Genomic DNA, 25,535 nt, shown 5'->3' with positions numbered 1-25,535 from the left:
AGGAGGAGGAGGAGGAGGAGGAGGAGGATGTGGCGGGGGAGTCGGTAGTGGTTATTGTGGTGAGGATGCCGGTTGTTGTTGCATCTGTCGTTGTTGAGGATATGGTCGTGATAACTATTGGACAGAGTCAGTAAGGGATTATTGGGAAAGGGGATGTAATGCAGCCAGGAGCAGGCTTAACTCGTTGTTAACGTACGGCCAGTAGTGTTCGACATGGTGTCAGATCAATTGTGTGATCGGTAGCTACAAAGTAGCTATTTCAAATCCCTTGTCTCTCCTTCTTTGCAATGGACGTAACGATCAAGCGTTGATTGACTTTCGGACAAACAGAACTTGAGCGAAAAGGTCTCGAGATTACCGAGCGAGATCGTGAATGTGAAAGTTGTGGCGGAGCAAACGGAACCGCGATCAAAGTGGTGAATGGAACTGAGGCTGGTGCGAGCTCGTAACTCGTAGATTGTAACTCAATTGCAAGTGCGAACCCGTGCAGCGGCTGACGTCGTCGGTAATTAGGTTTAAATCCGGCTGAAGACAGTCGTCCGTGTAGTCAAACCAGGGTCCTCCCAGAAACGGCAAGTGAGCGGCAGAACAGGGATATCGGTTCGGTTAAAGCCTAGGCCTCGGCTGCAGGATTCGAAGTCGGCTCGTCGAGATCTGAGAACGGTGAAGGAGCTGAAGACTGAAGATATCAACGAGCAAACTACTTGCGATTGTCTGGAGTTCAGTACGGTGGGTGATATACTTGGTGTATTTCTTTGCGCTAACGGGGATAGTGCGATGCCGGTCGAAATGGCAAAGTACGCCCCGCTTTAAGTGTTCGTGAGTGGCGAAGGACGTCTTTTACTTTCAATCTGGGTTTACCGGAGTTCTAGTCGAGCGAATGACGCTCTCTCGCTTTGCAATTGACTTTGGCCAACCGAGAACCTTAACCTCCTGCTGCCAATCACGCACCGTGCGTTGCAATTGCAATTCTGCTGCAATATGGCACTGGCACTGGCCAGAACGCTCCTCATGCACTCGTTTATAAATAGCAACACGAACAGTTGTAGCTGCAGGTTTAGCTACAAGACGTCGCTGTGACCATTAACCGGACGTATGATTACATCGCACGTGCACCTGTCCAAAAGGTAGCCCGAACCGAGGCATTACCCAAGTCCATAGCAGTACTTCAGATTCGAGATTGCTTTGACGAATTGCATCCGCAATTGCTGCATATGAGCGCACGGCACCCCGGTGTGAGTGAATCCGAAGCCGGGACCGAAACAGTTCCGCGGAAATGCACGTGCACGGCAGACGGAGGGTTCGGGGCCTGTGCTGCCGTAATCGCCAATTCTTGGCGAATAAACCCGTACATTTTGCTTTGGGTAGTAAATGCTGATGTTTTCTCCTTTGGGTGCGGTGCTTCACACATTAGCCTTTCGCATGAGTCCTCACGCCCATGGCCATGTCTCTGCTCATCCTTGTCCCCCTGTGTATCTCCATCTTCCCTCACCAACCTATTTCTCACATGCGTTGGTTTCGTCAAGCCCTCATCTTTTCAATATACTCCCTCAAACTCCCCACCACCTCCCCCAAACTCTCCTCCGTATTCTCATCACCCTGCTGGCCCCTCTCAACGCTCAACTCATAATCTGGCCCAAAAGCATCGTAATCCACAGCCTCAAGCTCCTCCGGTATCTCTCTGCTCAACTCCAACTCCACTCCCGAGCCCACGATCACACTCGTGAGATATGTCCAACACCGTGCTGCGTCCGCATGGTTATACCCCCCACCGCCCAAGAAAAGCGTCGGTATGTCCCACTCAAGAACCTTTCGGACGCAATCTGCGTAATCCTCCGGTGCGAGATTCCACATTTTATGCCTATCCCTCGTCATCCCATCAACCCCACAACACACCACCACAGCTCCCGGCCTCCAAACCTCCACGATCTTTTCCACGACTTCATCCCAGCATTTCCCCAACATCGCGCCTCCAAGCCCACGTTTCAGTGGTACGTTAATCGCGTATCCCGCTCCCTTGCCTTTTCCACAGTCCCGGACACTACCTGTACCGGGATAGAAGCCGGGATCGTATCGGTGGAAAGAGACGGTACAGACTCGGTCTGACCGGATGAATGCTTGCTCGACGCCGTCGCCGTGGTGTAAATCCACGTCGATATACAACACCCTATCAAACTGCGTACGCAGCTTAAGAATTGCGAGGACGGCGTCATTGACATAACAGAACCCAGCGGCGGAAGCACGGCGTGCGTGGTGTCGTCCGCCGTCCCAGTGGATTGCGTGTGTGAGTTCCTGGGTCAGGAGTCTGGTTGCTGCCTCAATCGACGTACCTGCTACATACCCTATTCCACCAGATGTTAGCCTGTATGCAGACGAGGGGGTATATTGAGGGCAACGAACGGACATACTCCCCCATCCCTTCGAACTCCGGACAATCATACATCAACCCATACCTCTCACCCTTCTCCATCTTCCTCCCTCCACCTCCATCTCTTTCCTCCTCCCTCTCTCCCTCACTCCCACTGCTCTCCTCCTCGCCCTCCACCTCCCCATGCAACAAATACCTGACCATCCCCTCGTCATGATAAACCCCAATCTCCCCCTCCTCCGCCGCTCTCGGCTCAATAATCTCGATCTTCCCAGAACCAAGAAGACCATAAGCACGGGTAAGATTATGAACCAGACGTGCGCGGTCAATGTTCGAGGGAAGCTTCGATGCCATGGATTGATACTTTTGAGACCAAGCATAACCAACTCGTCTTCGCTTCGGGGGTTTAGCGGCTTCATCTGGACCTGGCGAGGTGGTTACTAATGTTATTGGTGTAGGTATCTGGCTTTCGCCGGCATTATGGGTAAGTTTGTCGGCGAGGACTGTCATGGCTGTGTGGGTGGTCGTTTGTTTACGTAAGGAGCATTCGGTGGAGTGTCCCTGTAACGAGGACTTCCACTTTCGGCACAAAATCAGGCCCCCTTCAATTGATACTTTTTTCCGTTTCCAAGCCACTTGTATATTCATCTGCTCTATCATTCCCGTTAACTTGCCCTTCAAAACATCTCCTTCCTTCCCTCCACTCCACCCCTCAACAACCCCTCAAACACCATCCCACTAACAACCGTTTCCTCCACGATCCTCTCAACATGACACGGCTCAACCTTCCCATACCAAATTCCCTCTCCCTTCTCTTTCCGGTAGATAATCACGTTTCCAGCGAACTTGTGACCCCCGATGTGAGAGACGAAGAAGACTCCCACTCCGCCGTTGGGGCGCGAGTCGTCAGGATCACGCCAGAGGTTATGGGAGCGGAGGGAGCGTTCGAATTCGTTGCGGAGATAGGGGGCTGTAATACCACAGCGTTTGTCGCGTTTGCGGTGGGAGCAGATCAGGACGATCGCATCCCACTCCGCATCACGTACCTTCAACCCCTTTCCCGCCTCGGCCTGCTCGTCGACGAAATGAGAGACAAGATCAGATGCCTGCTCCGGCTTGATCTCCTCCACGAACTTCCAATCCGGTAAAACAAGCACGTCGGTCTTGTTTTCCTCCTCCTCATACGGTACAGCCATGCTCGAATTCGTCAATACAGTCCTCTTTCCACTCGTCCGATTATACACGATCTTGCCTACCTCGTGCGCCATCGTGCCCTCAACCTCACTGACCTCATGCTCCCAATTCATCTTTCCACTTCCCGTTGCGATCACGAAATGCTTCCCGTAAGTCATGACGGATCCTTTCATGGGTTCTTCCCATTCGATCGTTTTGCGGAGGGAGTCAGGGTATTGGGCGTGGTCGGGGCATGGGGTTGCGCAGGTGTTGCAGTCACCGTGGGCGAGGGGGAAGGCGGGGATGTCGTCGTTGCCGTCTTGGGAGACGGTGAGCACGGGAGCCGGAGCTTCGGTTGTTGGAGTACCAGGGGTGCTGTTTGCGGGAGTAGGGCCCCTTGAGGAGAGGGCGGAGGAGATTGCGGATTTGAGCCAACTCATTCTTGTGGTGGATCAACAGATTGCACCCTTGTGGGTTGGTTGATCTGGTCTTGTTGGAGTTGAGTTTTGAGCGCGGATCAGATTTGCGGTGTGGTGACGTTCATTTCGGGAGGCTCTTCCCGAGTGAACCATAGGGTTATCTGATGGAATCTGATTACAAAGGGAAAATACCAAGGCAGTTGTAGTCAAGAGGATAAAAGAAGGAAGGAGTACAATCAGAATGAATCAGAATCCATTACGACGATTATGCTCGATTCAACGAGCCTACCCATATAATGTACCCTACCCTAGGCATACCAAAACCCCATAGCAATCCTTGATAGCAAGTAATACCCAGTCAGACAACCCCAAACGAATGTAGTAATGATAGCAAGCAATCCCTTCGCAATGCAAAAAATACCCCAAAGCAAACTTGGAACCCATTCCAATCCCTTTGCAAACAATGATGATAATGACAGGAAACCCCAGTGATCCCGAATAACAAAAAAAAACAGAACCCGAACGTCCTGCGTCAAAAAGTGTTGAGTGAAGAGGCGACTGCGGCCAGCGCATTCAGACAGCGATATCGTACACTCACTCTTCTCATCCTCCAACATTCACACATTAACACGCCTGCAACTGCATGCTTGACAGACACTTCACTTCCCATAAGCATAGAAGCGATAAATCCCCCTCTCGTACGCCCCCTGATCATCCCCCTCCATCCCCGGGAACTCCGCCCCCCTCTTAACAACACTAACCTTCCGACTCAAAAACCCATAACAATAAGGAGCCTCCATTTTGAGCACTCTCTCCTCCTCAAAAACATCGTTCCTGACAACCCATCCCCTACGTCCACGGCCCTGAACCACGCGCCACGCAACGGACTTGGAAGCGAATGCGTCGAGGTGGGAGATGAGGACGTCGGAGAGTTCGAAGACGCGGATGTTGTGGTGGAAGGTGCGGGGTTGCATTGGGTTTGGTGTGAGGAGGAAGTTGTTGAGGATGGAGAAGGCAGTGGCGTTACGGACGCCGGTAAGGTCGACCGTGTGGATGTTTGGGGACAGGTTCTCCTTGAGGCCGTCGATAGTGACTTTGCTCCAAGCGATGCCGAGTTCTTCGACAGTGGAGGGAAGAAGCGGAAGGTGGTTGTCTCCGAACTCGGTGTTGCCGCCAAGGTTGATAGACTTCAAGGTGCGAGGGAGGGAAGGCAAGATGATGTCGAGGTGGTCCTCAGACATGACTTTGCCAGACGCACGAAGGTTCAAGGAGACGAGATTGCGAGCAGCAGGGTGCGTCAACAAGAACTCGGCGACGGCCTCAGTGGAGAGCTTAGAACAGCGGCTCAAGGAGAGGTGCTGCAACCTAGCCTTCCGGCTGATGGACATCAAAGTGTCGGAAGTGACCTGAGTGTGGGTCAAATCGAGGTGAGTCAACCTGTGAAGGCGAGGCAAGAGCGCAGCAAAGACGCGAGAGGGAACGGTCGAACACTCGTGGAACGAAAGCCTCTCCAAACGCGGCAAAGCAAAGAACGGCGCGGCGCTGAGCATGTTAACATCGACAAAGTCGGTCATAGCGCGAACCAACTCGTTCGAGGTAATGGCGCAAAAGTCAAGAGCCTTGATGTAGGGCATGTCACCACCAAGCAGGCGCGCAATGATGTTGAAATCAATATCGTGCTCGACATGCTCGCTCAAGAGCAACTGCTGCAAATTCGGAGTAAGCGCCAAGCACATATCAAGGGTCGTAGCAGTAAACATCTGAATCTCCTTGTTCATCCGCCCCGTCCTTCCCATCCCAACACTCGTGAACCCCGAAAAGTCAAGCGTCTTAACAAGCGAGCCCTTGAACGGATCGTCCTGCAATCCGTGCAAGAACTTGGCGAAAACGGGGGACGCGGAGACGGGTACGTGCGAGTAAAGAAGCGGCATGGTGTAGGCATGAAAGACCTTCGAAACAGTCTGACATGCATTCAAATCCTTCAAGCTGTTGTAGATTCCTCCTGGCTGGGTGGCGACCTCACCCAGAATCTTCTGTAGAATCTCAACGGGCAATCTCTCGATGGGAGCGAGTCGACGCGGACCACGGGCGAAAAGAGGCAAATCGGCGGTACTCAACAGAACCTGCTGCATGAGCTTCGCTTGCTCCTTGAGGTCGGCGAGGTCGCTTGCATGATCAAACTCGGTCTGTTCATGGGCGTACGTGGAAGTACTGTAAACCTCACCACCAATGATGGTGGCGGGGTGGGTGTTGTGGGTAGCGTTCTCGGCGGCGAAGTGTTCAAAGGCGATTCCAGGCATTCAATGAGATAAGCTGGAACTGGTGTTGATTTCGATGGTATAACACTGGATGTATGCGGTTTGTTTTGTCGTTCGTTGGTTGTTGGTATTGGTGTTGGTGTTGAAGGGACCCCGAGGGCGAAGAAGGAAGCTTATGAATCTGCAGCGGGCGCGCGCGGAATTGGTCGGAAGGAACTAATTAGCTTGGGTTTGTTCCGACCTTAAAAAACGGCGCGACCTCTTAGTCAAGAAACGTCAGTCGCTTAGTACGTGGGGACCAGAACAACGTGTGCCGAAATCCCGGACTTCCTTCCGACGACTGCTATCAGCTGCTGTTCTCCAACGAGAGATAAGGGTGCTGGTGACGACAGTGCGACCTCTTGACTGGTCAGATAGGACACAAAGCAAATCGCGCGACTGGGTTGCAAAATGACTCATGATCCTTACAACGTTTGCTCAGCCTTGCTTCGTACGGCTCGGTTCGATTGGCTTTCATATAACTCTCATGTCGTGAGGCTCATCTCGAGCGCCTCATGAATCACGCGCACATCACCGCACTCTACGAGTAACCGCTGCCGTGAGAGGGTTATTGGACAAAGCAAGAAGGAGGGGAGTCAGATGATGCTTTTCTTTCAGATTTTATCAGGTTAGATGGGGGAGGATGTCTTGTGACCTCAGGCGAGGCTTACAGTTCGTCACATATAAGGAGGACCTTGGCAAGGGTGTGTAGAGAGTGTCGGCACCTCGGTAAGATGCCACGTAAACGTAGTGTAACATGTCGAAAAGCCCAAAAGGGCTCCTCTTCATCTCAGCGCATCCCTTTCGATGATCATGGGGTCGGTTGAGGGACCGATGCATCAGGTGTTACAGCCGCGGTTTCATGTTCAGGTTACCCCGCTTTCCAAGGTTCTTGGAAGATGTTTGATGCAAACCTCGTGACTCTGGGAGGAGGTTTGCGATTGACATTCATTTAAGCTCATCCCATCGGCGCGGGACTCATACGTGAGGCCTGGCAGCTCGGTGCGACTCCGCACCTGGTGGATCGTGTGACCGATTGCGAAACACCACGCCAGCATTACATGTCCAATCGATTTCCTACACGCTGGCAAGATACGGTAGCATTGCCAGGTTCTTTCGGCGAAACATTGAGCCAATTGCCAAACACCGCAAAACCCCGCATGATATCGATCGACACTCACTGGCCATGGCATTGACCCACGCACTCACCACACTGCTCCCCCATGACCCCCTCTCACCACTCCACGACCTCCCCTCTTCTTCCTTGCATCCCGTAACCCCGTAGACACGGCTAACAGACACCCTGGGAACTTTCCAGCAACCTCAACGCCAACTGCGCCAAACCGGGGTCCTTCCTAATCCAGTTAGCCTCGGTGCGCCAGTGCCCCTTCGGCTTCGCGGAAAGAGAAACGCCGGTGCCGCTTGTGCACGTTGAGATCGAAGCTAGTTTTGTAGGTTTTTACGTTTTTCATGTGGAAGGGGAGGGCAAGCGAAGTGGAAGGTTTCTGGTTGCTTGGGGTCTTCAGGGATGCCCGAGGATGCGAGTGAGGGCGGTTTGGGCTTGCAATAGGGTAGCTATATGTAGAGTAGAGGGCGGTGAAGGTTTTTGATCGATTGTGCTAGCGAGCTTATGGATTTAGCTAGGACAGGTGAAGGTAGTAAACAGTTGCAGTCGTGTTGCCGAGGGGCTAAGAATGATCACAACTGGAGCCGACCCCAGGGTCCCGTCTTAGCCTGAGTTTCAGTAAGGAAAAAAACAGGGTTTTACGGACATTGAGAGATGGCCAATCTTCTTTACATAGAACCTATCCGGGATCCAGCTTCACTATTCCCAGCCCTCCAGATCAGACCATTCGTGCGAACCTAACGTAAACCTGCATTCTGACAAATATAAGAACCTTGCGAATCCAACGCAGCTGTGTCCAGACTGGACTGCCAGAGGAGGAATTCGAGCTCCATGTAGTAACCCCAATTGCCATCTGATTAGTCGTATTGTGAGTTCAAGCGTATGGTGTACCCATGTGTTGCGGTCTTGCCAAGTCCGCCGGCTGACCAGGACGTCCAACAGTAACGCGAAGTACTCCCAAGGTAACAAAGTTCCAAGATGTCATAACCCTAAGGGATGTTTTGCTGAGTGATCTATCCCTTACAGCTTCACTATGGCGGAGCACTGAACCAGCACTGTTGAGATAGCTGTTGGATACTACCAGTCATATGGTCTTGGAAACATCGGCTTTCCGTAAATCATTACTATCCTAACCACTGCAGAGTTCTTGTCGTTGCCTCTTGGAATTTCGATGTCCTTCACCAACGCGCTTGAGTCTTGTGGCGGAGTGACTGAGCCACGGGGTTCCCAGAAATCACGTCCGCCCAGGGGGTGAGCGCAAGAAAGGATCCCAGAGCAGCGAAAGAATCCACAAAGAAGCCTGCCTTCACGTTTCCTACGCGCGGGAATAACATAGCATACATTTGTCCAACAGGATCACATCGAACTCGTTACAGTTATCAGACAAAATGCGCCGCTCGTCGAGAAAGCTCGCGTCTTCTACTCCGACGGCTTCGCCTGCTCCCGCGAGAGCGACGGGGACCGTTACGCCAAAGACTTTGCCAAGAGCTGCTGCGGCTTCTACACCTGTATCGACACGCTCTACGCGCCGATCCACGCGTTTGAAGACTATGGTTGCGCCTGAAGAAGAGGAAGAAGAGCAGGAGGAGGAAGCGAATGAGGGAATGTCGCCGATCAAGCCAGGGGATATTCTGGTGCCTTTGAAGGATGCGGATGAACCGATGCCAGCGAGGAGTGTGAAGAGGAAGAGGCAAAGGTTGAGTGAGATTTTGGGAGATGCGCCGTCGCCGGTGGTTGCAGAGGCGGAGACTGCGGAGGAATCAGAGCAGGAGCCAGAGCAAGAAGAGGAGCAGGAAGAGGAAGCAGAAGAAGAACATCAGGAGGAAGAAGTCAAGCAATTCACACCAGCATCTTCTGCTAAGAAGCGCAAGCCATCTCGTCTCTCAGAAATCCTTTCGAACCCCACAGACATGCATACACCCCTCCGCAAGGCAGCTCTATCACCCAAAGCTCACACCCCTGTCTTCGACCCCGAAGTCCACGGCGTTGACGACGACGAGTCGGGTGCGGAGTCTGACGACTCATTCGAGAGGAGCTTGGTATATGACGAAGAGAGGGGCGCGAGGGTCAGTTTGAGTGGTCTTGGGTTCAGTCCGAGTAAGAAGCGAAGCATTATCGCACCAGAAGTGGACGAGGGGGAAGAGGACGACGAAATGCCAGATGATTCATTTGAGCAGATTCTGTCTTCTGCACAGAAGAAACCGCGACTGACGCCTTCACCCGCGAAATCGAGACGCTTGCCGTCACTGACGCCTGCGAGTACGAAGGATATGGGATTGCTCCCTCCTGAAGAGGCATCGCCAACCAAGCCGTCATCGTCGCCCGAATCATCCCCCGTGCCAGTCGTCTCACCACGCAAAACCGCACTGAAGCCGTTCTCAGCATTCAGCCCCGGCAAAGCAGCCAGCAATCACAAAGTGGAGAAACCGGATCAGAAGGTTCCCAAGATCGACTTTGGTGCGATGGATGCGAAGGAGAAGGAGAAGGGGAAGAAGGTTAAGGCTTTCTCGGCATTTAGCCCGAGTAAGGCGAGTTCGAAGAATCCGTTGGGGTCGCCGATGAGGCCCACAAGACCGGTGCAGCCGAATCTTATGAAGACTGCCGCGTCGCTGGTGAAGGCACCAGCACCAGCACCAGCACCGGCACCAACACATCCTGCACCGACGAAGAAGCGTCAACGCTCGGACTCGGCATCACCCCGACCAACCTTTACAACAGGTACACTCTCAATGCCTGTCGATTCCCCCGCCCCCCTCAAACGTCGCAAAATCGAAACAACTTCCCCGATCCGCCGCGCCCTCCAACCCCCACCCGCTGCCCCCAAGGTAACCAAGCCATCATCCCCCAAACTCTCCGCCTTCGCCGCAAAACGCCATCTCGAACTCGATCAGAAAAGGGAGGAAGTCGCTGTCGCTGACCGTGCCCGCCGCGAATTCAAAGCGAAGCCGGTTCCGATGGCAGTCTACAACCCCGAGGGCGCGAGTGTTGGTCAGAAGAAAGCAGGGGGTACTACTACGACTGAGGTCAAGGAGTTCAGTTTCGCTACGGATCGGAGGGCGAGTGTGAGGAAATCTATGGTGGGACAGGAAAAGCCCCTTCTCGCTAAACCCTCTCGTCCTGTCCCGGGCCAAGTCATACCCCAAAAGAAACGCGCACCCTCCACGACCTCCGCGACCGAAAAAGAACCCTTCATCCCCCACCCCTCCCACCAACCCCTCACAACCCCCCACTCCCCTCACTTCTCCCTCACCTCTCGCTCCCAAGCCCGCGAATCATACGACATATCCGCCGACCAAAAACGTAAAGAATGGGAAGACAAAAAATCTGCTGAAGCGGAGCGGTTGAGGTTGTTGAAGGAGGAGAGGGCGCTGGCGGGAAAAGCGGGGATTGAGAAAGTTATGCAGTGGGCGAAGAAGAGGGAGGTGGAGAGAAATGTGCCGGATTTGTCCAAGTAAGCACGCAGCTCGGAGATGTATGGGCCGATGTAAGTGAGAGGAATAATATTGATACCATTGTATACCCCTACGATAGCTCTACAATTAAGGATTATGTCTCGATTACATATGTGCCGCGGTACATGTCATAAAAACAGACGGTGAGATGTGAAGAATGACAAGGGTGTGCGGGGTAAGTTTGTCCCGCAGAGCCGAGGCCTTGGGGGTTTGACAAGGCTTGCTTCCACGGAGATGGAGTTGCAGTAAGCGCAGCGCCTTCGGAGACTTTCTCGGCGTGATACCGAAGACTGCCAAGGTTCTCTTCCACGATAACTTCCATCTCTCTCCTTCATCCGACTTCATCCCTTGCGTTCACCTCCCTTGTGCAGCAGCTGCCCCAGCCCCTATTGCAAGTGTGTACGGCGTTCTATTAATAGCAAGTGGTCCGTGCACGGCCCCCCTTGATCAATCGCCGATCACAGGCGATTCGGATGCCTAAATGCCCGAGGCTCGGACTCTCAGTGTGGTGGCGGTGCTGGGCAGATGACATCATACAGTGCGCGCGTGACTCATACGGCGGCATCTCGTCGATCACAAGACGCTCGTGGATGATCGATCCGAATTGCTGGTTCTCTAAGGCGGGGGCGAAGTGGAGATGGAGATGGAGATGGAGATGGAGATGGAGATGGAGATGGAGATGGTAGAGTGATGATGTTTGCTATAGCTAATCTAAGCCGAGCCTCCTCTTGAGAAAGGAGAAGAGGAGACGGTAATGGTAGTCCGTTGAGGATCCTAGTACTATGTAGAGTATGGAGAATGAAGAGATATCCCTGCTGTTGAAAGAAAAACGCCCGTGTGCAACCCAATAACAAATGCGTAAGAACTCGAAAAAGAAACACCCATATCCGAAATCACAAAGAAGAAGTGTAGGATTGTTTTGTGTTGCCCTGCTTGGCCCTATCGTCGTCGTCGCCTTTTTTTGGCTTTTCGTTTTGTGGTTTTTTGTGTTTGTCGTAATGGAACGACTTTTTTTCGTTTATGTCCTTCCGATGATGGGACCTCTCTTGCTCTTCCGGAACTCGTTGCTCCATTGCCTCATCATCCACTCAGCACTCCGTCCAAGCTTCTCAGTCTCCTCCGTACTCCGTCTTCTTCCCTTCGCAAAGGGGTCAAGAGCCGGTGCAGCGAACACATCGTAAGCCTGGTAATTATTCAGCGAAGTCCTCGGAGGCGAAGAACTCAGGCTGAATGCGGAAGGTGATAGTAGGTTGTGTGTATGCGGGATGACCTGAGGACTCGATGAGGGAGTCGAAGGGGCGGAGGAGGCAGTGGAGAGGGCGGGGGTGTTGGATGTAGAGAGGGAGGTTGGGAGTATTGATGCTTCCAGTTCGGAGAGGCGGCAGGATTGGGAGCAGTAGACGCTTCCGAGAGTGTGCTTTCCGCAGACCATGCAGTAGTCGGTATCCATCTCAAATGTCGTGGATCGTAAAGTAGCTCGGGTAAGAGATAGGTGTGTGGTTGTGGTGTAGTGGTAGAGCGGATGGTGTCAGTGACAATGACTGCTATTCGTTCGTACGTAGACGGAATCGATGGGCTTCCCCTTTGACTGTGTTCGGTATGAGATGATGAGGAGGTCGGTTGGTGGGGGGTCCCATCCTTCTTTATATTTCTCGGGTGAGTCAGTACTTGGGGCCGGTGAGTTTACGCGCGTTGCGCCATATGAGCACATTCTGAGCCAAGCCGTGCCGCGTCCCGCCAGAAATGCAATCGAAACCCATCAACTACCAAGGTGACTCAAATTATTCGTGAGTCTTGGCCATGACTGTGATCACGACATCTACCCTCATCGGCTTGACAAGCTTCAGAATACCAAAACGCGAATACGCGATCCACACAATTGTAACCACCCCCCCCCCCCCCCCTTGAGACCTCTTCCCCTCCCTTTGTTCCCTTCCTTTTTATGCGCATATTTATTAACTCCCCAACACAGCAAAAACCTCAAAACGGCGCGCGCGGTTAATACGAGAACGTTTATCGACTCGAACAGGAAATTCGAAGGTTCGATTTGAGAGGGACGTTAAGCAAGGGATGCCTTGAGATTCGGCTGAAGGTGAGACTGTGGGCCGGGCGTGACCTGATTGTTCGTTCAGGCAGGTTCTGGCGACTTCTTTCGTAAGCCCCTGACCCTACAATGCGGGGAAATTGAGTTGGATTGTTCACGCGTACACCTGAACTCTGCTGACCTGAGCAGCACCCGTGCGGTCCGCTCACGCTTCACCGCTCGAGATGCCCGGTAATTCTCTGCTGATTAGGACAATCTTGCGTATGTAATCACACGGCATAACCTTAGACATCCCTCTCTTGCCCCACTCTCCTCAAGCTTAAGGTTAATTGAGATTGGTTCACACTTTCTCGACTCTGAACCCGTTACGCAAAAATTTCCCGTTTGTTACGTAAACAGCAGGCCTATGCACGAGACATACACAATCCACACTCTACTTGTTGATACAAGCGGGGTAAGGTGTCAGTGTCAGACAGATCTGAGAGGACAGCGCTCGAGGACTTTGCCACCACGAAGGGGTGAGCCGTGCCGAGGGAGGTGTTCAGCTGACGCAATCACGCTCCTCTCGAGGTCCCCCTCCCAACTGATGTCCCCGCACACCAGGTGACAACAATTCGCCCCTCACTGGCGAAACGAGCGTCATACCGATTCCACTCCTCGATCTCGATGCATTATCCGCCATCCCATTTCACGACGGCTTCATGACGAAATGTGGTGTGCACGTTTGCTAAAATTGCGCACATGTTACCCTGTCATGTCGCCATACATATGAGGGTCGGCACGCGTGTTGTGTGTGATCGTCACGGGAGTGCCTTTGTGCAGGGTACCGTACGTCGCCCGTTGTGCCGTGCGTCCAGGCGAGGGCAGGTGCGTGATGGATAGGTGAGAGGCACGTCATTTGCTGCAACTACAACGGGGTCAATTGCTCGTACATGACCTCAATTGCCAATGGTGAGGGATGACGTGCCCATTTCCTTGGCTGTCAAGAGGCTCGGCAGCTGATACGCATGCCTGCCAAGTATCGCGTGCAGCAGTTAGAGTTACATTGAGCATTTCATGAAGGTGGAACAATTTGCTATTATCACGTCACAGCAGCGTCAGACAGATATTTATATCGGCGGCCTGAACGTCTGGCTATCTGAACGAGGCGAAATGCTGCAAGCAGGGCTCGGGAGATGGGGCTCGAGCTGGGGCCGGCAGCGGGGCTCGGCTGGCCAAGGCCCGCGGTGAGATGGAGGTGGTTGTGATTTGCAGTTCGTGACGAAGACGAGGGAGGGAGCATGGCAGAACGAGATTGCGATGTGACCTCATCAGAAAATGATGTTACGACTGGCAAGGTTTGTACATGTTCCCTTATGCATCGGAGAGTTCACGTCAGACACGCCATCTGACTTTCAGTCTCGGGCCGAATCGGATAGGGGGTTACTGTTCCGAGTGCCTCCGTGGCTGTTCCGCTTTACGCCCTGCAGGGACTTTGGGGACGAATAGAAAGGGACCCCCAAGGTGAAAGTACCCGAGAGGTCTGATGTTGGAATTGATGAGATGAAAGACGTGATCAGAGATGCCATGCCAAAAAGAGATGATTGATGGCTTGAGTCATAACTCCCTAACGCCCAGAAATAGCAAACGAACAACCGCAAACGGTCCTAGTAAAAAGCGTGATTCTTATGGCTTCTTCGGCCTCTTCGATGCTCTCCCAGCATCATCCACGCTACCACCCCTCTTTCCTCGTCCCTCCGCTTCAGCTTCTCCGAAGCTTCCACCTCTAGCCCTCGCAACCCTGATCTCCGTCTCCAACTTGTCCGCCTGCTTCTTCGTCTCAAGCAGTACACCAATCGCTTGTTGTAACTGTTCGTACATGGCACTGGTGCGAGCCGTGGGCATGGTGAGTGTAGTCGAAATACCCAACTCGGTCATAGCCGTGGTGACCTTCTGAGCGACAGTGGGCTTGAGGTTAGAAAGCTTGGTAGAACGAAGAGCAACACCGGGCGTGAGCTTCTCGTGGTAAGAAATGCCGAAAAGGACTTCTTCGCGTGGAGTAAGTTTCTTGAGAGCGTTGTGCTGTGGTTTCTTTTGCGGTGCTGGAGATTCCTTTGCTGGTGGTGTTGCGGTAGCACCTGGAACGCCAACGATACCGTCGATGGTAGGCTTCTTCTTCTTGTTCTTGTCCGCAAGGAGCATGTTGTTCGCAAGAGCAGCGAGACCTTGAGAGCCGGTATATGATGCGATCGATCCCTTGCTCGGTGGGCTCTCGAGGAGTCTCAGCAATTCTGCTCTTTCCTGGGCCATACGCTTCTCGTTCGCCTCGATACGTTTGGCTTCGATGAACAAGGCCTCTTCTTCCGCAACCTCCTCGGGTGATCTCTGAAGAAGCGCGGTGACATATGCTTTCCGCTCCACTTCGCGTGATTTGTCGTATTGCAGTTGATGATAGCGATCCATTTGCTGCGGTGTCATGATTGATAGCGGTGTCCGTGAAGTAGTGATCTTTCGGCATACAGCGTAGTATCTGTCCTTGATTTCTTCCATGGAGCGTTGTCTTCCTTGGAAATCGTAACGATCTGCGAGGACGACGAATCGCAGGTCATATTCCTTGCAGAGTGAGAAGAGGTAGTCCGTCTCCTCTTTTGACCAATCCCCATCCTGAAGCTCTGAGTTGTACTCCATGTCGGTATACTGAATGATGTCCACACTTTTGTTGAACTCCTCAAAGCGGTACATCGCTCCCTCGCCATCTTGCCCGTCTATCTTCTTGACCCAATGACTTAACTGTAGTTCATCTGCTCGCGCACCGTTGGAGAAAGGTTTCCATATCCTGTACACCCAGTCAGTCTCGTTTTCTGTACAAGCGGGAGAGGGAGGGTATACCATGATGCAGCTTTCTGTCGGAGCTTTGGTCGCTCTTTGAACTTGTTCTGTTGGATGGCGACTGGTGGGACGTTGTCGCCGAGCAGCGAGTATAGCTCACGAGTGATACCATCTGCAAAACCATTAGGATATATACAAAGAAAGAAGCACAGTAAGACGAACCAAGACGAGGCTGCGGGGCCTTGACCTTCTTTGGTGCTGGTGGTCCTCCCTCCGGCTTGGCGGGAAGGTTGAACGCGTCGCGAACGTCGGCGCTGGTCATATTTGCGTTCAAACAGAAGAACAATGACCTTTCAGGATGGCGACAAGCGTATTTGACCAATTTACCGACTTTTCGTCGCTGCTGGCGTTGAAGTGAGGTTCGTCAGGGCGCATGGTTGCTATAGCACCACTCCAGGCACATCCAATGTTTATGCATACACCCATAACATCCTCGACCTGAAGACACCCTCATCTTCAACAGAATCAATAATGTCTATCGCGATGGAAACGAAAGGATTGGGCGTGAGCCATGCGTTGCCGATGGTTGAGAGCCCTTTCGCAGAGTTGAAGGCGAAGATGGCCAAGTTTACGTTGAGATTCGACGCGTTTGTCGCCAGTGGACGCGAGAAGATCTTGAGGGAGAGAACGGAGTTTGCGAAGGGCATTGCGGAGGATAGAGGTACTTACAAAGCGCGAACTTTCGGGGTGTATGCTAACCAAATGATTTAGAAACCCACAAGAACCGCACCAAACAGCTCGAGCACTACAAGACCAAACAGGAAGAGGCCCATTCCGCGATCGAGAAGGAGCGCCTCGAGAAAGCCGAAGTTGAATCTTCCATTGCGCAATTCTCAACGAAAGAGCGTTCAATGCGCGACTCCCTCACCCTCTTTCAACGTCAGATTGCCGATACCGAGTCAGCTATTTCCAAGAGACGAGCGATTTTAGCAGCTGAACGGGAACGACTCGCAAAACAAAAGAACAAGGACGAGCCAGAGGTAGCATTCTTTGAGGAGCAGCTCGGCTTGCGAATTGACCGCCTCACGCGCCGTGGAGAGGACCACATTCGTATTGTTTTCAATGCAGTCAATGAACGCGATCCAGAGCGGGAGTACTGGGTTTTGCTGGATTTGTCAAAGCAAGACTACGAAGTGTCAGATAGCCACCCGAATATTCCGCCACAAGATATGGACCGGTATGTGGCTCTCCTTAACGAGACTAGGAATTTGAGAATGTTCTTGGTGAAGGTGAGAGGATGGTTTAAGAGATACGCTGCAGCAAATCCGTGATCGGAGGCAAGGGAAGGAAATGGACGGATGGCTTGTGGGTACGGCGTTTGGGGTTTTGGCTAGATTGCGCAATACACTTTATAATCATACATACGGGATCGACTTGAGCACAATAATATGCCAAATTCATTTACGTTCCCATAAAAAGAAATCCGCGCCAACCTGGCTTCAGTTTGAGCCGCTATACCCCATGCTTAGATCTTTTACCTCACGTCAACCCAACTCACACCATTTTACGCCGACTTCTCCTCCACATTCACCTTCAACGGGTCCTCCGGCATCTCCAACAACTTCTTCTTGATGGAATCCTGCACCTGCACGAAAGCCTTATCGTTTCCAGGAACATGACCCTTAACCAAGATCGTCTGGTTCTCCAGATCAATCTTCATGACCTGCACGTTCTGCGTTGTAATCTGCTTTCCTCCCATACGACCAGCCATCTTCTTACCGGGCCAAACACGTCCGGGATCCTGGTTGTTACCCATCGCACCAGCAGAACGATGCGACTTAGTCACACCGTGAGACGCCGGCAGACCCGAGAAACCGTGTCTCTTCATGACACCGGCAAAACCCTTACCCTTACCAATACCCCTGATATCCACGTAGTTTCCGGGCTTGAAGAAGTCTGCACCCAACAAAGTTCCAATCGGGAGAAGACCCGACTCATCCTTGACTCGGAACTCCTTCACCTTCTTCTTCGGCGCCACTTCAGCCTTGGCAAAGTGGCCGAGCATAGGTTTTGTGACGTTCTTTGGGCTGCGGTAGGATGCACCGACTTGGACAGCGAAGTAACCTTCCTTCTGGCGAGTCTTGACGGCGGTCACTTGACAACGGTCGAATTGGAGGATGGTGACAGGGATGCGGTTTCCGCGTTCGTCCCACAACGCAGTCATACCACGCTTGATGGCGAGGAGACCTGGCCGTACAGGAAGCTGCTTCCTATCGTGGGCGTGTTCTGGGGTGTGATGCAATAGCGGCAACACTCGCTGCTTCTTCCTTGCTGGTGCTGCTGCTGCTGGTGCGACGTCGGCGACGGTCGCAAGTCCGCGGCGAGCGATAGATCTGGTGATAGAGGTCAAAGACATAGCGGTCTCGAGCGAGGCCATACACAGTGGTCTCCGTATCATGATGGCTATATGCTGCGTCGACTGATCCGTTGGTGCTCAAAATGTCGGCGTCGTATTTCTCAGGCACAGAGCCAAAAGTTCGAGGGGCGGCCCAACACATCTCTGCCATACAAGGAGATGAAGCGAAGTTATTATTGTGGATTTCAAATGAATGTATTCTGAGGCTGAACCCTCATAACCATCGTTGAGCATTTTATATGACGTTGCTCGGCACGCGAGTCAGGGCAGCCGGGGTTCGCTACGCCGGTGTACGACGCTGAGCCTCAGCCAAGACCATCCTCAATTAACTCGACCAAACCCCATAAAGCTCCGTTCGATACTTTTAACATACTTTGCGATCGGTTCTACCTTTAACAAACCATGTCATCCCCTCCTGTTTCCTCCCCTCCGGTGGTTGCGCCAGTAGCACCCAATACCGTCTTGGACCGTGTGGACGACATTCCACCCCCGATTATGCCCGCGAGACCGAAGGTCGTTGATCCAAGGGAAGAGCAGAGGGCTACACTTAAGGAGGTTTGCAAGTTGTTGTGCTGCATGGACTTGTACATTGAACTGACGCTGCAAGCAGGCCTTCCCGGACGTCGAGGACAAAGTCATCCGTGCGATCCTCATTGCAGCCGACTACAACCCGGAGAAGGCATTCAACGCCCTCTTGTCCCTTACCGATGACTCCTTCCAACCCGAAACGCCAGCACGCCCAAATACCCGCAGCCCAGCGGTTGACGACGAGTCATATGCTCGTCAAATTGCGACCGCAACCGATCAATCTCAACTCGAGGCCGACGAGCGTTTGGCGAGAGAGTTGAGTGAGAGATATGAGCGCCGAGCTATGCGCCGTGCGCAGGAAGAGTCCCAGAGGCATTATAGACAGAACGAGGATCTGTATGGGCGCGAGACACCCGAGAACCAGCGTTCGTTTCTCGATGATGACCTCCCTGTCATTAAGGAGAACTTGACAAAGGGTTTCAATGAGACCAGGAAGAACATTACTGGGTGGTTCACGAAGGTTAAGGGACGTCTCGAGAATGAGTTTGCTGGACAGGAGCAGCAGGGACAGGGACAGGGACAGTATGGTCAATACCAAGGCCGTGTGAGTGGACAGTATGACGCGGATCCAAGAGTGTTGGGTGATGACTTTTCCGCGTTGGAAATCAGGGATAATTCGGGAGATGCTCACCGCGCTCCAACCAACCCAAACCTGTTCAAGCCCTCCCTGCCTTCCCGCGGAAACAGCGCAATCGCAACCGAAGACCTCACGTCCCGCACCGCATCTTCAAACCTCGCTCCCTCCAACGCTGGCGCCGCGGCTCAGGCCTCTTCCCCCTCCCGTAAATGGGAACCCCTTCGTGCGCGGCCTCCCCCGACCAACGCTGATCCCTTCGACCTAGGGGACTCAGATGACGAGGCTGTCGGTGGTCCCGCACTCATCGACAACGACCCCTCCGTCGCTTCCAGGAACAGTGGTAGGGATCAAGACCTCTTCCCCGAAGCTTCGCAGAGGTTGAGGAGAGCGAGTATGGCAGAGCCCAGCGAGGAGACGAAGTCAAGGAGAGCTAGTACCGCACATGCTGAGAAACTGGAGGAGGCCGGAAAGGCTGGAACGAGGGATTCTACTGCTGTTGGTTTGTTGACGAAGCAAGGGGAGTAAGTGGGTTTACGATAGTGTTTATGTTTGTGCTTTGGAATTCGTGGGAGAATGTGGGGGAAGTAAGGATAGGGATACCAGTTACATTCGTTCGATTGCAGCTGAATTGATGTGCTTTCGAAGTTGCTACCCTCGTATCTTGCATACTCATCAATGTGTATCCGTAACTCGTGGGAAAGTCGAGCCGGGGCCGGCGCTGCCGTCATGATCAAACGTACCGCAAGACAACCACCAAGGATCATTGAGGCCTCTCCAGGTCATAAGGGAATCACCGTTGAGGAGATCATGGAAGGGATCGTGAACTACTTGAGTAAGGAGGGGGAGTGGATCTGAGGGACACTAGGGATTTGTGATCAGTTTGTAAGGAGATCATCCTGGCAGGAGGACAACCAACCCAGCCTGGTGATAGCCGCTATTTCTGGTAGACGGACAGCTGCCGTCCGCTGACCAATCACGCCATAAATTCAAAGTTTAATTTAACCCCTCCCACGCTACTATTTTTGGTTGAAGGGTCCACATGACACGGTCCCTCCCCATGTGCTGCTCTCACATGCCAAGTTTCCTTACATAAGGACACCTCCCTCCCGCCCAGCAACCTCCGGTTTAGCTGAAGTAAAAACAATCTCATGGTTATTAAAGATCCTCTCGCAACAACCTTCGTACGGAGCATAAAAATTACATATAGCTAAGTTTCGGATTGGATAGGAATAGGGATACCAGCCAAAATCATCAATGAAAATAAGCTGCAATGCTTTCGAGATTGTTCACCATGTAAAAATCGTATCCGTAGAGTCCCTGCAGCTGGGGTACGCGCACCAATTAACCCCGGCGGCATGGATCCCGTATCCGTATACCGTGATCCGTGGGAACCCAATTTTATCGGATGTATCGCAAGCAGCCCTCCCTCTTTTGGCCATACAGAACCATGATACCTTTATAATGTCAGCAGAAACTTGCGTTCTCGAACAAGTTGAACTCCTCGAGCATATCCTATCCAATCTTGCCACCTGCTCCCTCGTGGAAATGGTTGATCGAGACGTCCCCTCAGCTCCAATGACAGATGTTTTAAGTTGGTGAACCCACCGTGTGTGACCATGTCGCATAAGAATGGTAAGGATGTGGGTAATTGGAATGGCAAGAATGAATTCGGATTCGAGACCGAGTGTGCATCCTTGTCTAACTGGCAGAGATTTCCTGTGGCAGATAGGACCCCGTCCTTCCCGGACGCTCTTTTTTTGGCAAAGGACCTCACGACCCAAGCGAACGTTTACGCCAAAAACATCAATCCTGCATCAGCCTGTACCAATCATTACTTCACCCGTCCCGCATGCACGCGAGTAAGGCTCGTCATCGGCCTTTTCCGAGTTTAATGGAGGGATACTGATATTCGCGCTTCACGGGGGCAGGGAGGAGTGACGGTCGGTGATGTATTGAGGGCGATTGCAGAATTCTTGAATTCGAGAAAGGAGAGGGTATCGCTAGGCGCATACACTTGGACTAGCCTGTGGGTGTCAGTACACACAACGGCCTGGTGAAAAAGAATTTAGGGTTGAAGGTGGAGGACTTGGTCACGAATGGTATTAAAGCACGAAAATAACAAACAAAGTATTAAAGACCGCCGATTGTCCCACAAAGAATCAACCTAACACGTCACAATGAAGAAAAAATAAACCGTCCAAACACCTTCCTAGCATACACTCCTTCTGATGCTGCTCAGTACTTGATGTAGTCAACCAACACATCAACAATGGCCGGGCCAGCAACGATATCCTCGTCAGCAACACTCGTTCCGTTCTTGGTCAACACCACGTAGACCTGCCCCGGCGCCAAAGCCGCAGGAACCTTAACCTGACCCGACGGAGAGATCTCACTCCAAACAGTAGACAAAGCGGAGATGAACGCAGCATACACGACCTCGCCATCGGGGTTAGCGTCAGTGGTGAGGGTGATGGTGTCATTGGGCTTCACGCCGGACGCGGGGGAAGCAGCGAGAGCGGGGAAAGCCATGAGGTCGGGCGGGAGCTGGGAGTTGGTGGAGGGGCAAGCGGTGATGAATGCGGAAGCGAGGGTGTAGACTTCGTCGTAGTCGAGGGGGGTATCCTCAGCGGCGGGGAAAGGAGACAATCCACCGACTGCGGAACGCAACCATGCGGAGTGACGAGCCTCGACGGTGAGGATGGATCCAGCGGCGGTAAGGTAGTCCTTTACCTGGATATCCTTGGCGGCACCGAGGTATGCGGACACTCCGACACCCTCGAGAACCTGCGCAACGGCAAGGAAAGACGGAACGTCGGTAACAGGGAACTGGTACGTGCAAGCCTCAACAGCAGCCGCACCCAACGCCGTACTCAAAAACGACACATGCTGAGCTTCCTGTCTTCCGATCTCCGCGATGTTGTCACGGATGTAGGAAGGGTATCCGGCGGAGGTGAATGCGTCGGCGGAGAAGTTTGCGAGACCGGTTGCGTAGAAGTTAGCTTCGAGGTGCTCGAGGGTGAGGGCGTAGTTGAGGATGTTGATGTCGGTGATATTCATCTCGTGGGCGCGCTTCTCCATGACGGGAGCGGGAGCGGCGAGGGTGGAGGTGAGGGAGGTCAAGGCCAAGGCCGCGGTAAGAAGTGACTTGAACATTGTTGTTGTTGTTGGTAATTGAGAAGGTGAGGAACCACAACCCAGCGGGGGAAAGCTCCCTTCTTATAGCCTCCGTCGTCCTTCCCCCAATTGCAACAAGCCCCCAATTGCAAGCCCTATGATCGAAGTGTAGACGGCATCTCCCGGATTTTTCTCACCGTCGGTCTGGATGCATCTTATTGTGGAGGATCGACGCGCGATGTGTGGAGACGAACTAGCGCCAGATGACGTCTGTGCTATCGGTATCGGCCGGACCCTGCATGTGGCAGTCAGACCAGTCGGGTACAACGGTTGTGCGCTGCTTCGAGCGTAGGTGCAGTCTTAAGACCTGGCCAATGGGCGTTGTTGTGGGGCTGAGTACCGGAACAGGCCTGGTCATCCATATCGATCCCGTTTGGGAATAGGCTTACTCCCTTCTCCCCCTCTCAACCTCCGCCAACAGCATCGCTCCTCCAACCATACTCCCAACCCGGAACAGACTGCCCAAAATAGGCACCCCACCCAACATCCCCGCAACCAACCCAAACCCCCTCACGCTCCACTCCTCCTTCGGATCATTCAACAAACGACGAGCGAGAACGGGATCGAGTGGGAGAAGGTAAGAAGAGGCAATTTGCGGTGCCCGGGTGTATGCGTAGAGCAGTTGCCCGAGGACTGGAATGGCGTAGATCGGTGTCATCAACAGACTCTTTATTTGGTTGACGGTGTAGCGCATGATCCAATTGCCTTTCTGCTTTGGTGCCGGAGTGGGTTTCACGACTTCTTTCTCTTCGACTGCCTTCACTGTTGAGGAAGAGGAGGTACGGTTCTTGGCTCTCTCCGCGGCGAGGACGGCATGTCCGACTTTCGCGGCTTCAGCACGGATTCGCCATCCGACGAGGTAGTTGACCACAACGCCGGCTTGGATCAACGTAAACACCACCGCCATCCACCACTGCGTATCCAGTGCCCTCATTTTATCCAGAACACCGAATCCCCACTGTTCCAACTTTGAATTCGTCGAGGACGAAGAAACATACTTGACCAAATCCACTCCCCTCCAAAATATCTGCCCCATGATCTTGGTATAACTCTTGAAAGGGATCAACCACCCAAACCACTCACTCCTCACCAAATACAACGTAGGCCCAAAGGCATACTTGACCCACACACCCGTTACGCCGGCCGCGATGGCAGAGGTGAACGCGATGGGTTTGAGGAGGGTGGAGGTTGTTAGGAGACGGGGGATGCCGAGGAGGGGGTAGAGGGGTGCGCGGAGGGTTCTTGGGATGTCCATTGTCGATGCCATTGTGTTGTAAGATGGTGGATGGGTTGGGCATCCGCGGTTTGGCCGCTTACGCGTACATGCATGAAGCTGCATCTCGAAATACGCAAAATACCCATTCGCTGAGAACAACACATAACCTCCAACAATGTTCACTCGATCCATCTTCCGCAAGACTTTGGCTACCGTACGTCCTCCTTCTTTCCTCTCTTATAGCCCAAAAAACGCTGACTGTTTTGATATAGGCCACCACCCTCGCCCGCCCAACAGCCCTCCCAACCCTCCCCCGTCTCCTCCTCACCTCCCGTCCCCTCTCAACCGAAACCAAATCCGCTATCGATGCAGCCGTAAAATCAGCTCCAGTAGTCCTCTTCATGAAAGGCACACCCGAACAACCCATGTGCGGCTTCTCCCGCGCCACCGTCCAAATCCTCGGTCTCCAAGGCGTCGATCCCGAGAAACTCGCAGCGTACAACGTCCTCGAAGACGAAGACTTGAGACATGGTATCAAGGAGTACTCGAATTGGCCGACGATTCCGCAGTTGTATTTGAATGAGGAGTTTGTTGGGGGGTGTGATATTTTGGTTGGCATGCATCAGAGTGGGGAGTTGGAGGAGATGTTGGAGAAGGCTGGTGTGCTTGTTCCGGCTGTTGTGGAGGGGTCTGGGCCTAAGGCTGATGCTTAGAGCATCATGAGAGGTGGAATAATCGCTACGATATGAGAGAAGGGATGGAGGTGTGCATGTTCGTTGCCGGTATTCATAGGCAAGCGGTGAGCGCGGAAGCTTGCTCACTCCTCTAATAAATACGTTTGGATGATACATATGGGCATTATCGGCCGTTTCATGTTTCTTAAGAAGTCGTGAGTCGGAGAACCCTTGCCGAGAACAGGCTGTAACGTAGACACACCATATTTCCCCTTTCCTCCCCCCCCCCCTCCTCTTCCTCGACCGCCATCCCTCAATCACCCGTATCCTCCATCAATGGTCAGATCCCGCGGCTTGAACCACCGAAACCCCTTCAACGCCCCAGAAGAATTCGCCGAAGACAATGCCCAACCCGAAGCAATTGACGAGCAAGGTTGGTATGACAATCTTCTGCATCGAAGACATCTCGCTGACTCTGTCATGTCCACAGAACAAGAAGCACTCATAACAAAGTTGCGTGCACAGGATGAAGCACAGAATACTCTTTACAGAGTACGTCCGCTCACCCCCTCTACCCCTTGTTTTCACCGATGAATGCTAACTTGCGTCGCTCACACAGAAAGCCTTCGCCCTCATCATTTTAGCGCTATGTCCAATCTTCCTAATGGCCTTACCAACAGGAGTCGGCGCCCTACCAATTCTCCTCTCAATAACCTCCCTCTCACTAACCTCCTACACCCTCCTCTCCCTTCCCCTCCACGCCCAGCAAACGCCCTTCCCACTCTCCTACCTTCCATTCCTCAACCTAACGCTCTCACTCCTCGCAGCTGTGAACGGTGGAATAAAGAGCAGGGTGTTGAGAGGAGGGGTGGATGAGGTTTCGTGGGTGGTGTGGTATATCCCGGTCGTGGTATGTGGGGTTGCGGAGGTGCTGAGGTATTGGATGAGGGGTGTTGAGGCGGATATCAGCGGTTTGGAGGGATTAAAATACAAGTACAAGGGAGCATGACATGACATCCTGATGCTCATATTTGCTTTATGCTCTCTTTTCCTCTGTCTCTGAATTAGTATAGAACCCACGGCCCATCAAGCCCGCCGTTATAGAAAACCCAACAACGCTTCCTTTCTCACCACACCCATGCATGCAATTGAAAAAAAACCCATGCGCCTTAAACCCAGAATAAAACCTAAATAAGGGGCGAA

The 25,535-nt window shown here is 52.8% G+C and overlaps 13 protein-coding genes across 13 annotated transcripts; 5 read left to right on the top strand and 8 right to left on the bottom strand.

Annotated features, from left to right (window-relative positions):
• Positions 1-1,521: 1,521 nt before the first annotated feature.
• SAICODRAFT_6545 (histone deacetylase 8) lies at positions 1,522-2,722 on the bottom strand (the record flags this gene model as incomplete). Its single annotated transcript, XM_019170148.1, has 2 exons — positions 1,522-2,342; positions 2,401-2,722. 2 exons carry the CDS (start codon positions 2,720-2,722, stop codon positions 1,522-1,524), a joined length of 1,143 nt encoding a protein of 380 aa, XP_019025375.1.
• Positions 2,723-3,078: 356 nt separating this feature from the next.
• Positions 3,079-3,696, bottom strand: SAICODRAFT_47864 (Sucraseferredoxin-like protein; the record flags this gene model as incomplete). Its single annotated transcript, XM_019168905.1, has 1 exon — positions 3,079-3,696. A coding segment is annotated over one exon (618 nt), but the record flags the coding sequence as incomplete, so codon positions are not given.
• A 1,322-nt stretch (positions 3,697-5,018) lies between these two features.
• SAICODRAFT_42668 (uncharacterized protein) lies at positions 5,019-6,023 on the bottom strand (the record flags this gene model as incomplete). Its single annotated transcript, XM_019168707.1, has 1 exon — positions 5,019-6,023. A coding segment is annotated over one exon (1,005 nt), but the record flags the coding sequence as incomplete, so codon positions are not given.
• A 2,296-nt stretch (positions 6,024-8,319) lies between these two features.
• Positions 8,320-10,889, top strand: SAICODRAFT_216555 (uncharacterized protein). Its single transcript, XM_019166450.1, has 3 exons — positions 8,320-9,332; positions 9,384-9,509; positions 9,870-10,889. Exons 1-3 carry the CDS (start codon positions 8,772-8,774, stop codon positions 10,836-10,838), a joined length of 1,656 nt encoding a protein of 551 aa, XP_019025372.1. The 5' UTR covers positions 8,320-8,771; the 3' UTR covers positions 10,839-10,889.
• An 852-nt stretch (positions 10,890-11,741) lies between these two features.
• On the bottom strand, positions 11,742-12,430 carry SAICODRAFT_18326 (uncharacterized protein). Its single transcript, XM_019165936.1, has one exon. It carries the CDS (start codon positions 12,283-12,285, stop codon positions 11,854-11,856), a length of 432 nt encoding a protein of 143 aa, XP_019025371.1. The 5' UTR covers positions 12,286-12,430; the 3' UTR covers positions 11,742-11,853.
• Positions 12,431-14,544: 2,114 nt separating this feature from the next.
• SAICODRAFT_70471 (uncharacterized protein) lies at positions 14,545-16,111 on the bottom strand (the record flags this gene model as incomplete). Its single annotated transcript, XM_019170576.1, has 3 exons — positions 15,910-16,111; positions 15,748-15,859; positions 14,545-15,694 (listed from the first exon to the last, which is right to left on the bottom strand). The coding sequence occupies exons 1-3, from the start codon at positions 16,007-16,009 to the stop codon at positions 14,545-14,547; spliced, it is 1,362 nt and encodes a 453-aa protein (XP_019025370.1). The 5' UTR covers positions 16,010-16,111.
• Positions 16,112-16,218: 107 nt separating this feature from the next.
• SAICODRAFT_24548 (uncharacterized protein) lies at positions 16,219-17,018 on the top strand (the record flags this gene model as incomplete). The annotated part of the gene is made up of 2 exons (XM_019166788.1): positions 16,219-16,408; positions 16,459-17,018. The coding sequence occupies 2 exons, from the start codon at positions 16,219-16,221 to the stop codon at positions 17,016-17,018; spliced, it is 750 nt and encodes a 249-aa protein (XP_019025369.1).
• Positions 17,019-17,251: 233 nt separating this feature from the next.
• SAICODRAFT_55288 (translation protein) lies at positions 17,252-18,103 on the bottom strand (the record flags this gene model as incomplete). The annotated part of the gene is made up of 1 exon (XM_019169365.1): positions 17,252-18,103. The coding sequence occupies one exon, from the start codon at positions 18,101-18,103 to the stop codon at positions 17,252-17,254; it is 852 nt and encodes a 283-aa protein (XP_019025368.1).
• A 495-nt stretch (positions 18,104-18,598) lies between these two features.
• Positions 18,599-19,793, top strand: SAICODRAFT_34397 (uncharacterized protein; the record flags this gene model as incomplete). The annotated part of the gene is made up of 3 exons (XM_019168357.1): positions 18,599-18,658; positions 18,714-19,553; positions 19,644-19,793. The coding sequence occupies 3 exons, from the start codon at positions 18,599-18,601 to the stop codon at positions 19,791-19,793; spliced, it is 1,050 nt and encodes a 349-aa protein (XP_019025367.1).
• A 1,710-nt stretch (positions 19,794-21,503) lies between these two features.
• SAICODRAFT_55168 (uncharacterized protein) lies at positions 21,504-22,325 on the bottom strand (the record flags this gene model as incomplete). The annotated part of the gene is made up of 1 exon (XM_019169351.1): positions 21,504-22,325. The coding sequence occupies one exon, from the start codon at positions 22,323-22,325 to the stop codon at positions 21,504-21,506; it is 822 nt and encodes a 273-aa protein (XP_019025366.1).
• Positions 22,326-22,827: 502 nt separating this feature from the next.
• Positions 22,828-23,709, bottom strand: SAICODRAFT_6535 (uncharacterized protein; the record flags this gene model as incomplete). The annotated part of the gene is made up of 1 exon (XM_019170139.1): positions 22,828-23,709. The coding sequence occupies one exon, from the start codon at positions 23,707-23,709 to the stop codon at positions 22,828-22,830; it is 882 nt and encodes a 293-aa protein (XP_019025365.1).
• A 116-nt stretch (positions 23,710-23,825) lies between these two features.
• SAICODRAFT_78556 (glutaredoxin) lies at positions 23,826-24,335 on the top strand (the record flags this gene model as incomplete). The annotated part of the gene is made up of 2 exons (XM_019171122.1): positions 23,826-23,872; positions 23,931-24,335. Coding segments are annotated over exons 1-2 (444 nt in total), but the record flags the coding sequence as incomplete, so codon positions are not given.
• A 333-nt stretch (positions 24,336-24,668) lies between these two features.
• On the top strand, positions 24,669-25,341 carry SAICODRAFT_6533 (uncharacterized protein; the record flags this gene model as incomplete). The annotated part of the gene is made up of 3 exons (XM_019170138.1): positions 24,669-24,765; positions 24,823-24,884; positions 24,952-25,341. 3 exons carry the CDS (start codon positions 24,669-24,671, stop codon positions 25,339-25,341), a joined length of 549 nt encoding a protein of 182 aa, XP_019025363.1.
• Positions 25,342-25,535: the final 194 nt, after the last annotated feature.

This window comes from Saitoella complicata (genome assembly GCF_001661265.1).
Source record: "Saitoella complicata NRRL Y-17804 unplaced genomic scaffold SAICOscaffold_7, whole genome shotgun sequence".
In the NCBI taxonomy this organism is placed as follows: domain Eukaryota; kingdom Fungi; phylum Ascomycota; class Saitoellomycetes; order Saitoellales; family Saitoellaceae; genus Saitoella; species Saitoella complicata.
Note: the sequence above shows the minus strand (reverse complement) of the source record. Positions and strands in the feature narration are given on the sequence as shown.